The sequence below is a fragment of the Musca autumnalis genome, unplaced genomic scaffold (assembly GCF_047663935.1).
Source record: "Musca autumnalis isolate F117 unplaced genomic scaffold, ASM4766393v1 scaffold_5, whole genome shotgun sequence".
In the NCBI taxonomy this organism is placed as follows: Eukaryota; Metazoa; Arthropoda; class Insecta; order Diptera; family Muscidae; genus Musca; species Musca autumnalis.
In genome coordinates this window covers 194,495,788-194,513,717 of record NW_027412088.1, presented here as the reverse complement: position 1 = coordinate 194,513,717, position 17,930 = coordinate 194,495,788, and the positions used below count along the sequence as shown (strand labels likewise).

The window sequence follows — 17,930 nt, the reverse complement described above, 5'->3', positions numbered from 1 at the left end:
AGGGTGCTTCGATAGACCCTTTCTCAAAGAAAGGGTGCTTCGATAGACCCTTTCTCAAAGAAAGGTTGCTTGGGTAGACCCCTTTATCAAAGAAAGGGTGCTTCGGTAGACCCTTTCTCAAAGAAAGGGTACTTCGATAGACCCTTTGTCAAAGAAAGGGAGCTTCGATAGACCCTTTGTCAAAGAAAGGGTGCTTCGATAGACCCTTTCTCAAAGAAAGGGTGCTTCGATAGACCCTTTCTCAAAGAAAGGGTGCTTCGATAGACCCTTTCTCAAAGAAAGTGTGCTTCGATAGACCGTTTCTCAAAGAAAGGGTGCTTCGATAGAACCTTCCTCAAAAAAAGGGTGCTTCGATAGAACCTTCCTCAAAAAAAGGGTGCTTCGATAGACCCTTTCTCAAAGAAAGGGTGCTTCGATAGACCCTTTCTCAAAGAAAGGTTGCTTGGGTAGACCCCTTTCTCAAAGAAAGGGTGCTTCGGTATACCTTTTCTCAAAGAAAGGGTGCTTCGATAGACCCTTTGTCAAAGAAAGGGTGCTTCGATAGACCCTTTGTCAAAGAAAGGGTGCTTCGATAGACCCTTTCTCAAAGAAAGGGTGCTTCGATAGACCCTTTCTCAAAGAAAGGGTGCTTCGATAGACCCTTTCTCAAAGAAAGTGTGCTTAGATAGACCCTTTCTCAAAGAAAGGGTGCTTCGATAGAACCTTCCTCAAAAAAGGGTGCTTCGATAGAACCTTCCTCAAAAAAAGGGTGCTTCGATAGACCCTTTCTCAAAGAAAGGGTGCTTCGATAGACCCTTTCTCAAAGAAAGGGTGCTTCGATAGACCCTTTTTCAAAGAAAGGGTGCTTCGATAGACTCTTTCTCAAAGAAAGGGTGCTTCGATAGACCCTTTTTCAAAGAAATGGTGCTTCGATAGAACCTTTCTCAAAAAAAGGGTGCTTCGATAGACCCTTTCTCAAAGAAAGGGTGCTTCGATAGACCCTTTCTCAAAGAAAGGTTGCTTCGATAGACCTTTCTCAAAGAAAGGGTGCTTCGATAGACCCTTTCCACAGATAGGGTGCTTCGATAGACCCTTTTCAAATAAAGGTTGCTTCGGTAGACCCTTTTCAAAGAAAGGTTGCTTCGGTAGACCCTTTCTCAATGATAGGGTGCTTCGATAGACCCTTTCCACAGATAGGGTGCTTCGATAGACCCTTTCTCAATGAAAGGGTGCTTCGATAGACCCTTTCTCAAAGAAAGGGTGCTTCGATAGACCCTTTCTCAAAGAAAGGGTGCTTCGATAGACCCTGCTCAAAGAAAGGGTGATTCGATAGACTCTTTCTCAAAGAAAGGGTGCTTCAATAGACCCTTTCTCAAAGAGAGGGTGCTTCAATAGACCCTTTCTCAAAGAAAGGTTGCTTCGGTAGACCCCTTTCTCAAAGAAAGGGTGATTCGATAGACTCTTTCTCAAAGAAAGGGTGCTTCAATAGACCCTTTCTCAAAGAGAGGGTGCTTCAATAGACCCTTTCTCAAAGAGAGGGTGCTTCAATAGACCCTTTCTCAAAGAAAGGTTGCTTCGGTGGACCCCTTTCTCAAAGAAAGGGTGCTTCGGTAGACCCTTTCTCAAAGAAAGGGTGCTTGGATAAACCCTTTCTCAAAGAAAGGGTGCTTCGATAGACCCTTTCTCAAAGAAAGGGTGCTTCGATAGACCCTCTCTCAAAGAAAGGGTGCTTCGGTAGACCCTTTCTCAAAGAAAGGGTGCTTCGATAGACCCATTCCCTAAGAAAGGGTGCTTCTTTAGACCCTTTCTCTAAGAAAGGGTGCTTCGATAGACCCTTTCTCAAAGAAAGGGTGCTTCGATAGACCCTCTCTCAAAGAAAGGGTGCTTCGATAGACCCTTTCTCAAAGAAAGGGTGCTTCGATAGACCCATTCCCTAAGAAAGGGTGCTTCGATAGACCCATTCCCTAAGAAAGGGTGCTTCTTTAGACCCTTTCTCTAAGAAAGGGTGTTTCTATAAACCCTTTCTCTAAGAGAGGGTGTTTCTATAAACCCTTTCTCCGAAAAAGGGTGCATCTATAAACCCTTTCTCCGAAAAAAGGTGCATCTATAAACCCTTTCTCTTAGAAAGTGTGCTTCTATAGACCCTTCCTCTGAGAAAGAGTGAAGCTATATACCCTTTTTCTAAGAAAGAATGCTTCTATAGACCCTTTTCTAAGAAATGGTACTTCTATAGACCCTTTCTCTACGAAAGGCTGCTTCTATAGACCCTTTTTCTATGAAAGGGTGCTTCAATAGACCCTTTCTCTACGAAAGGCTGCTTCTATAGACCCTTTTTCTATGAAAGGGTGCTTCAATAGACCCTTTCTCAAAGAAATGGTGCTTCGATAGGCCCTTTCTCAAAGAAATGGTGCTTCAATAGACCCTTTCTCCAAGAAAGGGTGTTTCGATAGACCGTTTCTCAAAGAAAGTGTGCTTTGATAGACCCTTTCTTGAGAAGGGTGATTCTATAGAGTCTTTTTTTTGAAAAAGGCTGCATCTATGGACCCTTTCTCTTAGAAAGTGTGCTTCTGTAGACACTTTCTCTAAGAAAGGGTGTTTCTACAGACCCTTTCTCTAAGAAAGGGTGCTTCTATAGGCACTTTCTCTTAAAAAGGGTGCTTCTATAGACTCTTTTTCTAAGAAAGGGAGCTGCTATAGACACCTTTTCTAAGAAATGGTGCTTCTATAGACCCTTTCTATAAGAAAGGGTGCTTCCATAGACCTTTATCTAAGAAAGGGTGCTTCCGTAGACCTTTATCTAAGATAGGGTGCTTCTATAGACCCTTTATCTGAGAAAGAGTGCTGCCGTAGACCTTTATCTAAAAAGGGTGCCAATCGCTGCTGTAGACCCTATCTCTAAGAAAGGGTGCATATGTTTAGGCGTCATTTAATTTAAACAAAAATTAAATTCTCTGTGGCATTTAGCAACCATTTCCAAATGGTCAGATTTTCAAGTCAGCATCTAAAAACCTTCAATCACTACTTTTTCAATAATAATTTGTCTGCACTGCCATTGAAATAAAGTAGACATTTTGAAATTATAGTTAAATGTTATCTCTAATAATGGCTGAACATCCACACACAGTCATCACCACAACCAAAAGGGACAATTATTGTTGTCGTCTACTCTTATGTGTGTCTGTGTGTACTTAACAAAGAGTGTGTGGCTGTTTAAGTCTGCCTTCCTACAACTACAAACAAGTTGTGACAACTTGTTTTACTGCTTACATCCGGTACTTTTCAACTTTTCAGAACTCATTTCCGTTTGACTATGGTTACGCTTGTATGGATGGGAGTCCTCTGATTTGGTTGGCCCCCAAAAACATTTTGGTAGCAAAAGGAATGGTATGACAAATGAGTGGGTGTGTGTGTTTTGCATAAGCTTTTGCGTTGCCAGTTTCCCAATATGGAAAAGCTATTAAATAGGAGTCATTAAAAACATAACATGACAAAAGTTTTAGAGCAAAAAAAATCTCTTCTCTCTTTGTGTTGGAAATTTTGAATAGATGATGAAATCTATTTTTCCACACAAAAACTGTCTGCAAAGTTCATTGGGTATTTTTAGTTTTTTTGTTTTGGGGGGAAGAGAGAGTTTTTGTGGGAGGAAGCAAGTCATCAGGGATAATGTGTTGAGTTTCGGCCATTGGTTGATCTGGCAATTTTTTTTTCTGCTGCTGTGAGGAAATGGGTTTTTATGAATAAATATTTGAATTTGCAAATTTTGTCAGCTTTTGTAGGAAAAATATTTAGAAAAATTCAGATTGGTCCATTAGGGGTTACTTAGAAAAGGAAGTCTAAATTGAGAATGTAAAGAAAAAGTGACATGAGAATGATTATGAAATATTTGACAATGAACATTATTTTAAACGTAGTTTAAATGCAAGTTTTCGTGAAAATGGTTATATTTTGTTAAGTATAGTTTAAGGGTTTTTAGGATGTTAATAAAATATTTTTCATAAGATTAAATTAGCTAGGAAATTTCGATTTAAAAGCACCTATTATTCCAGAAAGGATTTGTAGAAGCACCCTTTCTTTTAGAACGGTAGATAGAAGCACCCTTTCTTCCAGAAAGGGTCTATGGAAGAACTCTGTCTTTCAGAAAGGGTCTATAGAAGCACCCTGTCTTACAGAAAGGGTCTATAGAAGAACCCTGTCTTTCAGAAAGGGTATATAAAAGCACGAGTTCTTTCAGGAAGGGTCTATAGAAGAACCCCTTTTTTCAAAAATGGTCTATAGAGGCACTCTTTCATTGAGAAGAGTTTTTAGAAGCACTCATTCTTTAAGAAAATTTTTTAGAAGCACTCTTGCAGAAAGGGTTATAGAAGCACGCTTTCTTCCAGAAAGGGTTATAGAAGCACCCTGTCTTTCAGTAAGGGTGTATAGAAGAACCCTTCCTTTCAGAAAGGGTCTATAGAAACATACAAGCACTCTGTCTTTCAGAAAGGGTATATAGAAGCACCCTGTCTTTCAGAGAGGGTATATAGAAGAACCCTTCCTTTCCGAAAGGGTCTATAGAAACATAGAAGCACTCTGTCTTTCAGAAAGGGTCTATAGAAACATAGAAGCACTCTGTCTTTCAGAAAGGGTCTATAGAAACATAGAAGCACTCTGTCTTTCAGAAAGGGTCTATAGAAACATTGAAGCACTCTGTCTTTCAGAAAGGGTCTATAGAAACATAGAAGCACTCTGTCTTTCAGAAAGGGTCTATAGAAACATAAAAGCACTCTGTCTTTCAGAAAGGGTCTATAGAAACATAGAAGCACTCTGTCTTTCAGAAAGGGTCTATAGAAACATTGAAGCACTCTGTCTTTCAGAAAGGGTCTATAGAAACATAGAAGCACTCTGTCTTTCAGAAAGGGTCTATAGAAACATAGAAGCACTCTGTCTTTCAGAAAAGGTCCATAGAAGCACCCTTTCTTTCAGAAAAGGTCCATAGAAGCACCCTTTCTTTCAGAAAAGGTCCATAGAAGCACCCTTTCTTTCAGAAAAGGTCCATAGAAGCACCCTTTCTTTCAGAAAAGGTCCATAGAAGCACCCTTTCTTTCAGAAAAGGTCCATAGAGGCACCCTTTCTTTCATAAAAGGTCCATAGAAGCACCCTTTCTTTCAGAAAAGGTCCATAGAAGCACCCTTTCTTTCAGAAAAGGTCCATAGAAGCACCCTTTCTTTCAGAAAAGGTCCATAGAAGCACCCTTTCTTTCAGAAAAGGTCCATAGAAGCACCCTTTCTTTCAGAAAAGGTCCATAGAAGCACCCTTTCTTTCAGAAAAGGTCAATAGAAGCTCCCTTTCTTTCAGAAAAGGTACATAGAAGCACCCTTTCTTTCAGAAAAGGTCCATAGAAGCACCCTTTCTTTCAGAAAAGGTCCATAGAAGCACCCTTTCTTTCAGAAAAGGTCCATAGAAGCACCCTTTCTTTCAGAAAAGGTCCATAGAAGCACCCTTTCTTTCAGAAAAGGTCCATAGAAGCAACCTTTCTTTCAGAAAAGGTCCATAGAAGCAACCTTTCTTTCAGAAAAGGTCCATAGAAGCAACCTTTCTTTCAGAAAAGGTCCATAGAAGCAACCTTTCTTTCAGAAAAGGTCCATAGAAGCACCCTTTCTTTCAGAAAAGGTCCATAGAAGCACCCTTTCTTTCAGAAAAGGTCCATAGAAGCACCCTTTCGTTCAGAAAAGGTCCATAGAAGCACCCTTTCTTTCAGAAAAGGTCCATAGAAGCACCCTTTCTTTCAGAAAAGGTCCATAGAAGCAACCTTTCTTTCAGAAAAGGTCCATAGAAGCACCCTTTCTTTCAGAAAAGGTCCATAGAAGCACCCTTTCTTTCAGAAAAGGTCCATAGAAGCAACCTTTCTTTCAGAAAAGGTCCATAGAAGCACCCTTTCTTTCAGAAAAGGTCCATAGAAGCACCCTTTCTTTCAGAAAAGGTCCATAGAAGCACCCTTTCTTTCAGAAAAGGTCCATAGAGGCACCCTTTCTTTCAGAAAAGGTCCATAGAAGCACCCTTTCTTTCAGAAAAGGTCCATATAAGCACCCTTTCTTTCAGAAAAGGTCCATAGAAGTACCCTTTCTTTCAAAAAAGGTCCATAGAAGCACCCTTTCTTTCAGAAAAGGTTCATAGAAGCACCATTTCTCTCAGAAAAGGTCCATAGAAGCACCCTTTCTTTCAGAAAAGGTCCATAGAAGCACCCTTTCTTTCAGAAAAGGTCCATAGAAGCACCCTTTCTTTCAGAACAGGTCCATAGAAGCACCCTTTCTTTCAGAAAAGGTCCATATTAGCACCCTTTCTTTCAGAAAAAGTCCATAGAAGCACCCTTCCTTTCAGAAAGGTTCAACAGCAGCACCCTTTCTTTCCGAAAGTGTCTATAGAAGCACCCCTTCTTTCAGAAAGGCTGTATAGAAGCAGCCTTTCTTTCAGGATGGGTCCATAGAAGCACCCTTTTTCTCAGAATGGGTCCATAGAAGCACCCTTTCTTCTCGAAATAATTGCTGATATTTTTCCTTAAAACCCATGTTCAACCTCCTTCCTTTGTTGGTGATACAAACACATAATTTATTTATATTACACCCTAAAAGTATGCAGCAAACATTTAATAATTCGAACTTTTTTGTTATCTCAATATTATTGCAGGTCATCCCACCGTTGTGGCACGCAATACCACTCCCGTTGCATATCCCGGTTCACCACTACATTTATCCGTGGAATTTTGTGCCAATCCTCCCGCGCATGCTGCCAGATGGTTGCATGGCGATCGGGTTTATACGCCGGGTAATCAATATGGCAACACCGTGCTGGCCTACGGATTTACGGTAAGTTAAGAAAAACATCAGATTCCTTTGATTTTGAGATAAGAAAATTTGTATCTTCTGTTACAGGATCTTCCCACCCCATTTTGCAAAGAAGCCCGCCTTACCTATGTCAGTATGCATGAAAGAGTTCCTCGTACATTCTATTTTATTGTTTCCTCACCGGGTGGTGTGGCAGAGGCGGTGATAAAAGTTAACTTCACTCTGCGCTATAGGCCACTGGCAAATGTCATCGATGAAGAAGAGGAGGAATTAAGTGAACCAGAGGAAATACATTTCCCCGTGTTTGGTACTAACAATGCGGTAAAGGCCCAGTGGCGATTTTGGTGTTTAGTAAATCTTTTGTGGTTAAGATTTTTTGTTTAAATGGAAAATCGTTGAAAAAATAGCAATTAAATTGTGAATAATTTTTCTTAGTTACTTTTTGAGTTTTTGTAATTTTTAAGCCTAAAACTATGCTACCATAATTTTAATAAAGAAAAAACCTATAAAACTTAGCTATTTATATACTACTACACTGTGTCTACTATTAAGCTATCATATGATATTAACATGGAAACCCCTAAAAGTATGCAGCAAACATTCTTGACATTTGTTAAAAATAAGCATAAAAGTATGCAATAAAAACACATTATTAAATAATGTAAATTACATACATACAAAACTCTTGCTCTATCTTTCACATAGCTATCACTCTCTCATACTCTCTTGATAATTTTCTTAAACTTATTTTTATGTGTAAAAACATTTAAAAAAAACGCCAAATTAAAACTCAAATTGTGTAAATTATTTTAGTTCCTCTCTTTTGAAAACTTTTTCACACTAAAAATAATTTTGAAAATTAACATAAATTTTATTGATAATATTTAAAATTAAATATTATAAAGAAAATAAAAACTAAAATTAAAAATGTAATATTTAATTTTATTTATTATAAATAAAAAAAAAAATATTGTATATTTGATATTGAAAAAAATTAAAATGGCCAAAAAGAGATTAACGAATGTATAAAATAAATTACTTTAAAATATTACAACAAAAACCTATTTTGTTTTTATATACTTTTTTGTTTTAATTTATTGAATAAATATACCAAACAAAAGATATGAGTAAAATAATCAAAAATGACTGATTTTTTTTGTTAAAACGGAAAAAAATAATAAAAAATTAAAATTTTTGTATAATATTATTATGTCATATAAATTGTATTGTATTTATTTGTTTATTTATATAAGTTTATAATGTATGAATATAGTGTAACTTTTAATAACTTATTTTGTATACATCAACAAACCAATTCCTTCCATTCGATTAGTAAACCAATCAACCAACCAACAAATCCAAACCAAACCAATGTGAAAATTATGAAACACAAAAACAAAATTATGTATTAAATTATTTTTAATGTGTTAGTTTTTAGGAAACAAAAAAGAAAATTGTTTATAATGAAATATGTTAAAAATTAATAAAGCAAAAAAACAATGAACATAATTTATTTAAATATAGTTTTAAAAACTTTTTTAAAGAGGGTTCTTCATAAATTAGCAAAAATTTTACATGCTTTTCAGAAACTCAAACATTTGACACAATCTATCCGAACATACAATCATCTTCTCATCATGTACATCTCCGCCTTACGGCACTCCTGATAGCCCCACTAATTTTTAGGTGGCGGTTTTTATACCCAATTATTAAGTCTTCTGCTAATTGAAGTTAGCATATCAATTTTAGCAATTATGCTTCCATATCGTTGGGACAAGAAGTGACCTCCCTCTTCCACCATGTGGGCAATTTGAGCGAAGTATGCGACTGCTATCTTCTAAGATTCCACTTTTGATCGTCCTGCTTTATATCGGTCTTTTACTTTGCACGTATATTCACTGGATCATAAGCTTCTTCTCATTTATAAAAAATTAAGACATTCCAGATGCAGCTTCGTAAAATATTCTTCCAAACGGTTTGTCAAAATTAGCGGCTTATACGTCTTTTGTGGTTTTTATGAACAGGATATTGGTTATTTAGGGGTCACCAATTTCACGCCTCGTTGATAATGTGTCTCAATTTCTTCGACGTTTTCTTCCAGACTTTGTCCTCGATGCGCCACGTGACTGGTTCACTTAGTTGATTTTTTAGGAGAGTTTTCGTACCAACTTAACTATAATTTGTCATTTACGGTTCCCACACGGAGGAAAAAAACATCTCTCTAACATATGTCCCAAACTTATTTTTCAGCAAACATATATTTGTTTGCTATCAGTCCCAAACATAACATATATTTTTTGGTCCTGCCAACAACTACAGTCGGACCTCGATTATCCGTGATGGTAGGGACCGAAGGCATTATGGATAATCGATTTTCCCGGATAATGGAGGCAATGCTTTTATGTAGTTTTTAAACATATTTTTAAGTAAAAATGACATAATATTGTACAATTATATGAAAATCTGCAATTTTTATTAAATTTGTTAAGGTAATCCACCAAATTTTAGAAGGTTACATAATATCATCATCATCAGATTCATCTGAATTGACTTGTCCCATGGTTTTTGTGATACCATAAATACACAAATTGCGTAATACGGTAGAATTTCCAGTTTTCGTTTGTTTACCTTTTGTTTGATTAGTCAAATTAATTGGAAAGTGTGTTTTACTACCGGGCCATGAAGTTTATAACGAAAAATAGAAGAAATGGAAAAAAGTCCAACATTGCTTTTCTATCACGGATAATGGAGGTTCCCGGATAATCGATTCACGGATAATCGAGGTTCAACTGTATATGTTTGGGTGCAAACAAATATTTTTTTGGGTGCAAACAAATACAAACCCAAAAGCCACAAAAAACAAACACATGCAGCAGTGGGCGCTTTGTGAGAGCAAGGGAGCGTAAATTTCAGTGTGAAACACATTGAAATGTATGCTCACTTGCTCTCAGTAAGGTTAAAAAACAGTCCTATTATGACCGTTGGATTGTCAACAATATTTCCTAAAATCCTCGGTACATATTCAGATCAATCGAAGCCCACTGAAGAAATAGTTCACCTTTAGAAAGACTATTTATTTATTATGTTTCTCCAGTTTCAGATCAATTGAGAGTCACTAAAAATGTATTTTATCTCCAGAAGGACCTTTGAAATGGGGTTTCTATATCTAGAAGGACCATTAAGGGACCTTCTACGGCCAGAAGGTCCATTTTTTAAAAATCCTTGATAATAGTTCAATTGAAACACGGCCCACTGAAGGTTTTCAATTTCTAGAAGGATCCTTCAAGTGGTTCTCGATTCTGGAAGGAACCTGAAATAGGTCTTCTATACCTATAAAGATCGATATTTGATGGAGCCTCAACAACATTTCTAAAAAATTTCAATAATAATTTATATCTGTAAAGGCCCTCTGAAGGGGTATTGGGCCCTGTAGTGAAATTCTGTAATTAATTTTTCCAGAGACCGACACAAATCGGTGAAATTTAAATGTTTATAATTTTGACTATAAAATGTTGTGGTCGTTAAGTCATACCGATAAGCTTTTCATTCATAATTATGCATTTTAAGTTGATCGATCTTCGTCCGAACCTCAAAAAATGGGTTATAGAGTCGTCTGGATGGAATTAAAGGGATCTGTATATATTGGGTGCCACCGTAGTGCAATGGTATGTACACCCGCCTTGCACGCTGAAGTTAGTGGGTTCGATTCCCTGGCCAGGCAACATCAAACATTTTCAACGGTGGCAAATACCCCTCAATAATGTTGGCGACCTTTTCTAAGTATTTCAGCCATAAAAAACTTTCAACAAGTGGTGTCTTTGGACACGCCGTTCGGACTCGGCATTAAATTGTAGATCCCATATCATAGAGCCAATATTAATAGGGGTGCACTCATTGATATGAGAGAAGTCTCCCTTGTTCCTTCCGGGATGTTTGTGGAACAATTATAATATAATTGTTCCACACATTATGTATATCTACTCATCGAACGACCCACTGAAGGCGTTTTCAGATCAATCAAAGTTTACTGGAGGAGCCTTCTTTCACTATAAGGCCAACTGAAGGGGTCATTAGAAGGTCCATTGCGAAAATGATCACTAAAGAAACTCACAGAAGGTACCATTGTAGGCGTCTGCAGATCAATTAAGACTCATTGAAGTGGGTTTTATTTATAGAAGACCTACTGATGACGTATTTTTTCCTATAAGCCGCACTGAAGTGGTCTTTTATGTTAAAATGGACCATTCAGAGGTCTGCCATATCTAGATGATTCTTTGAAGAAAGTTTTACCTCTCATTTAAAGGGTTTCTATCACTGCGAGGGAGATTTATGGAAGGGCCCATTTTCCTAAAGACCCCCTAAAGAGGTCGACTATCACTAGAAGATTAAAAATGTCTTTCCTGTATAGCAAATCAATTTAAAAGGTACTCTTTTCTAGAAGAAGTTTTCAAAGGTAATCCCTGCAATGAAGATTCATAGGGGTTACCGTGACGGAGTCTAAATCGCACATTGGCGATGGCATTTTTCTCTAGACCCACAGAGAGGCCCATTTTTATGTATATTATATCTAGATGGTTCTTGGAAGGAATTTTTATTATTTCAAAACATTTTATAGATATCCTCTGCATTGAAAAACCATTTACAAGGGTTCTGCCACTAAAAGGAACATTGAAGGGGTCATCTCTGCAAGGAAGATTCATCGGAGAGCCCAGTAAAGGCACTTTAATTTAAAGAAAACACCCTGGAAAGATCCTCTTACACTAGAATGTCCATTGAAGAGATCTTCTCTGTATAAAAAAAAAATAATTTAAAGGGGCCTCCAGTTTTGAAGCTGTAATCTATGCATAGAAGAATCCCACAGAAACTGACTTTTAGGGAGTCTGTACTATTTTGAAGTACCATTGAAAGAAGTTTGGATATAGAAGACACAGGTCTCTTCCCTCATAGAAAAATCAATTTATAGGGTCCGCTATTACTAGAAGTTGTTTGGAGAGGGCCCACTGAAATGACATTTTGGTTGCGTGTTATATCTTGAGGTTCATTAAAGAAATTTTAATATTCTCAATTTGATGCGTCCTCTACTACTAAGCGAAACATTAAGGGACATCATATCTGCAAAAAGTTTATTTGGGGGTCCAAGGAAAGCATTTTATTTTCAAAATACTAAATAAATTGATCTTCTTTCATTAGAAGGCCTATTGGAGGGACCAACTTTTCAAAGGGATCATTGAAGGACATATTCATAATGTTTTTTTTTTCTAGAAGAACTATTAAAAACGTATTTAGCTCTACTCGTATAAGAATCATTGAAGACTATTAAATATAAAATCCATATATTGGGATATCTGTTGTATAGAAATACAGACATAAGAGGTATTTTTGAAGGGACTTTCTTTTTATAGAAGACCCATTAATGCGACGTTACCGCTATAAAAGACTCACTTAAGGGGCTTTCTCTTATACATAAAAAACTTTAACCATTTGATAAAAAAATTCAAAGATTCAATCAAAAATTTATCGATTTTCCGGCGATAAAAAATTGTTATATTGCCAAAATTAGATCTAATTTTTTGATCACAAAGTAAAAATATCTGTGATCAAATATTTCACATGTTGACAAAAATATTTATCAAAATATTCCACATTGTCAATATGTGAAATATTTTATATGTTCAATATAAAAAAATTAATAAAAATTTTAGTCAATATGTGAAATATTTTATCAGTTGTATTTTTACTTTGTGATCAAATAATTTTATCGAATTTCGTCAATATGATAATTTTTTTATCGCCGGATTTTTTTCTGTTTAGAAGACCCATTGTTGTGTTTTTCTTAGTACATGAGGACCATTGAAGCGGCGTCACCCCTATGGAATACCCATTTAAATGTCTTATTGGTGCTACCGTTATAGTATGGTAAAACCATCCGCCATACACACAGTAAGTTGGTTTGATTCCCAGGCCCGATAACATCACATTTTTTACAGTGATAAGGTGCTTGAATTTTTTAATATCTTTATCGTACATCCATAGACCCTAGGCGTGTTTTTTTAAATTTCCATCGTCCATCTATATGCCCTTAGGCCTGGATTTTTTTTTAAATATTTGTTATCAATCATCTGTAGGCCATTAGACGCCGATTTCTTTAATATTTTTTATCTTCCATTTACATGCCCTTATGCGTGGATTTTTCAAATATTTTGTGTCTTCCATCTATGGGCCCTTAGGCGTGAATTTTTTAATATTTTGTATCGTTTATTTATAGATCTCTAGGCATGGATTTTTTCATATTTTGTATCGTCCATTTAGAGATCTCTAGGCATGGATTTTTAAACATTTTTATCGTCCATTTATAGGCTCTTAGTCGTGGACTTTTAAAATATTTTTATCTTCAATCTATATGCCCATAAGCCTGGATTTTTTAAGTATTTTTATGATCCATCTATAAGCCCTTAGGTGTGGATATTTTTATCGTCCATCGTTCAACCCAAGTAAATTTTTGGCAAAGTTTTTCATGGCTTTTACACAGTTCCTAACTGATTTCTCCTGAAATTTGCCTACATTTTGAAGAACCCTCTGCTTTAAACAAATCAAATTCACAACACAACCCTGCCATGTATATAATAAAACAATCAAATTGCTCAATATTTCATTAAAAAAGTTTTAATATTAAAAATACCCCAAATACCCAAGAAAGTAACAAAAAAGAAACATTGAAGTAGCAAACATTTAGAAGATATTGTAAATGTTGTTGAAATTATTTTACAAAAAACAAAAACGAAAACGACAAAAAACATGAGAAACTAAACCCCAAAATAAATAAACTCCAATTAGGAAGTAGTTAAAATAAATAAACAAAAATATAAAGAACAACCAAACCAAGTAACCAAAACCAAACAAAAACTTACTTTATGGAAAAATGACAAAAAGCCCCCAACAAAATATGGAACAGCTTAATTATTGTTTTTAGATGTAAAAAATAAGTATATTTGTGTGCGTCTGCAAGGACAAAATCAAAGCAAACAAACAAAACACTGGCCAAAACATACAACTACAACAACTATTGTAATATAAAATTTCATAAGTTAGACAAAGCAGAAACTAAACTAATGTATAAAAAACCAAACTATCAGCTTTTGTATTAAAAACACAATTTTCATACTTTAGTAATAAAAACAAAAAATATATATAAATAAATAAAATGAAATAAAGCAAAAAAGAAACAAATATAACAAACGCCAATTTTATGTTAAAAATAAAAACAAATGAATTCAAAATTCAATTATGTTAAACAAAGAGGAAGAAAATTACATAGCAAGCAAGTTAAAGAAAAAAACAACAATTTAAGTATAAGGAACAAAAAATAAAACAAAAGTATTATTAAAATAAAAAAATAAACAAAAAGAAACACACGTCGTAATGTTAACTATAATTAAATAAAACTAAAAAAGTATATAAATTATTAATATTAAAAAAAGAACTAATAATAACAAAAAAAATATATTTATTATTTACAAGCCAAAATAAAAACGAAAACAATTTATTATAAATGTATATTAAAAAAATGACAAAACAAAATTCAATCATAAAACATTCATTTTTATTTTTCTATTTTCATTTCACCCCATTATTGTGTAAGTGTATTATGATTTTGTAATGTTTTCTAAGTTTTTATTATTAAATATTAAAATAAAAAATAAACATAAAACAAACCCAAAACAATTTCAATGTGCAGAAACCAAGTTCAATTCCCATAGTAAAAAAGTTTGCCAACAATTAAAGCAAAATAAGATAATAAAAAATCTTAGTATTATTTATAAAAACCCCACAATTGAAAGCATTGCCATTGGTGGTAACCAAAACATAAAAAAAAATCCAACAAAATTGACAAAATATTATATATATTCCCCCCACAACAAAACAAAGAAAAATATATATACAATGTATAATATAAATATATTAACAAATAAGAAGATGAAAAAAAAACGAAAAATTATCGAATGATTTTTGAGAAGAAAAAAAGAAAGAAAAAATAAATAAAATGCCATTATCAAACAGAAATAAAAATATGTGTGTATTTGTTTACAAATGGTAAAGCATTGCAGAGGTAAGAATTATGACAATGAAGTATTAAATACATACATATAATTCTCATTAACCCCGAATGATCTAGGGAGACTTCTCTCATATCAATGAGTGCGACCCGAGTCATATTAACTCAACGGTAAGGAAACCTCTTTTTGTCACTGAGTCCTATCGTCGTGTCTTAAGCGGGCGTCCTTACTTTATTCTTTAAAAAATCTACGTTTATTTCTCTGACGGACGTTGTAAAAATATTCTTTAAAAAATCTACGTTACTTGCTATGTTTTCGTTCTAAAAAAATATTTTTAAAAGATCCATGTTTATTGCTATGTTTTCGTTAAAAAAAAAAAAAATAAAAGAAAAAAATTTATTGCCGTGATGGTCGTTGAAAAAATACTCTTTAACAAATCCACGTTTATTGCTGTGATGGTCATTGAAAAAATAATCTTTAAAATATCCACGTTTATTGCTGTGATGGTCGTTGAAAAAATATTCTTTAAAATATCTACGTTTATTGCTGTGATGGTCTTTGAAGAAAATATCTTTAAAAAATCCAAGTTTATTGATGTGATGGTCGTTAAATGATGGACGTTGAAAAAATATTCTTTAAAAATCCACGTTTATTGATCTGATAGTCGTTGAAAAAATATTCTTTAAAAAATCTACGCTTATTGCTCTGATGGACGTTGAAAAAATATTTTTGAAAAGTCTACATTTATTGCTGTGATGGTCGTTGAAAAATATTCTTTAAAAATCTAAGTTTATTGATATGATGGTCGTTGAAAAAATATTCTTTAAAATATCCACGATAATTGCTGTGATGGTCGTTGAAAAAAATTCTTTAAAAAATCCACGTTTATTGATCTGATGGTCGTTAAAAAATATTCTTTAAAAAATCTAGGCTTATTGTTCTGATGGTCGTTGAAAAAATATTCTTTAAAATATCCAGGTTTACTGCTGTGGTGGTGGTTGAAAAAAATTTCAAAAGATCCACGTTTATTGCTGTGATGGTCGTTGAAAACATACTCTTTAAAAAATCTACGTTTTTTGCTGTGATGATCGTTGAAAAAAATTCTTTAAAAAATCCACGTTTATTGATCTGATGGTCGTTAAAAAAATATTTATAAAAAAATCCACGCTTATTGCTCTAATGGACGTTGAAAAAATATTCTTTAAAAATCCATTTTCTTTTAAGTTTAATATATATATATATATATATACTAGCAACGTGCCCGCTACTTCGTATGCGGAAAGGATATAAAAAAACAAATAAACAATATATAATATGGAAATGGCGAACACTGAAAATTGTATTGTACTTATACCAATTTTAATCAATATTTATTGTTATTTTAGTACTGTTCGTACCGCTTTAGTTTGATTTTCAAATAGGTCAGCCGTATCTCACCCACATGTTAACAGCTAGACCAACATTGTACACCAATACTCACACTAAATTCAAAAACTACAGATTCCAGCACTGTCCCTACACCCAATAGTACGATTTTCTAAAACTTCACTTCACCAGTAACCTTAATTCCAAAAAAACAGGATTCCAGCGCTATCGGTGCACTCAAATTGTACCATTTGGTATATTTCGTGGCCATAAGTACGAATTTCAAAAACTACCTCCATGTCTCAATCCTACACTCCTATCGTAGTATTACCAAATTCCAGGATTCCAGCTCTATCCGTTCCCCCAAATACCCACTGTACCAAATTCAGTACCACAAGTACGAATTTCCAAAACTACCTTAATCCTATACTCCAACAGTAATCTCAATTCCAGATTTAAGGATTCCAGGTTTAATCGTTCACTCAAATCCAAATTGTACCAAATTTAATACCATTTAGTACTTTTCGTACCCATAAGTACGAATTTCCAAAACTACCTCAATCCTACACTTCAACAATAATCTCAATTCCAAATTTCAGGATTCCAGATTCCAAATCCCAACTGTACCAAATTTAATACTTTTCGTTCCCATAAGTACGAATTTCTTAAACTACCACAATCCTACACTCCAACAGAAATCTCAATTCCACATTACAGGATTCTGGGTCTATTCGTTGACCCAAATCCAAATTATACCAAATTTAGTGCTTTTTGTATCCATAAGTACGAATTTCCTACACTTCAACATTAATCTCAGTTACGAATTTAAGGTTTCCAGCTCTATTCGTTCACCCAAATCCCAACTGTATCAATGTTAATTCGAAATTTCAGGGCTACAGCTCTATCCGTTCACACTAAATCTAAATTGTACCAAATTTAGCACCACTTAGTACTCTTCGTAACCTTAAGTACGAATTTTCTAAACAACTTCCATTCTACCATCCAACAGTAGCCAATCTTATACTCCAGCAGCAATTTTTATTCCAACTTTCAGAAATTCAGCTCTATCCGATGACCCAACTCTTAATTGTACCAAATTTATTACTTTTCGTAACCCATAAGTATGAATTTCCAAATAATCTCCATCCCATACTACATCAATCTTAATTCAAAATTTCAGGATTCCAGCTCTATCCGTTCAACCTAAATCCAAATTGTATAATATTTAGTACCATATGGTACTTGTCGTACCCAGAAGTACGAATTTTGAAAACTACTTCCATTCTACTCTCTAACAGTATCTTTAATTCAAAATTTCTGGATTCCAGTTCCATTCGCTCAACCTAAATCCAAATTGTACACAATTTAGTACTTGTCGTACCCATAAGTACGAATTTTCAAAACTGCTTCCATTCTGCTCTCCAATTGCAGCCTTAATTCAATTTTCAGGATTCCAGCTCTATCCGTTCGCCCAAATCGTAATTGTACCAAATTTAGTACCATTTAGTACTTTTCGTACCCATAAGTACGAATTTTCCATACTACTTCCATTCTACACACCAAGAGTAAACATCGTTCAAACTTTCAGGATTACATCTCTATCCGTTAGACCAAAGTCTAATTGTACTACATTTAGTACTTTTTGTACCCATAAGTACGATTTTCAAAACTACTTCCATTCTACACTTCAACCGTAACCTTAATTCCAAAT

At 34.6% G+C, this 17,930-nt stretch overlaps 1 protein-coding gene across 1 annotated transcript in view; it reads left to right on the top strand.

Annotated features, from left to right (window-relative positions):
• The window catches only part of tei (irregular chiasm C-roughest protein teiresias), a 368,344-nt gene extending 361,045 nt beyond the window's left edge, over positions 1-7,299 (top strand). The window contains exons 12-13 of the mRNA XM_073990187.1: positions 6,643-6,821; positions 6,888-7,299. Coding sequence (XP_073846288.1) covers positions 6,643-6,821; positions 6,888-7,184 — 476 coding nt within the window. The 3' untranslated portion in view covers positions 7,185-7,299. The remainder of the gene's footprint in view (positions 1-6,642; positions 6,822-6,887) is intronic.
• The last annotated feature ends 10,631 nt before the right edge of the window (positions 7,300-17,930 follow it).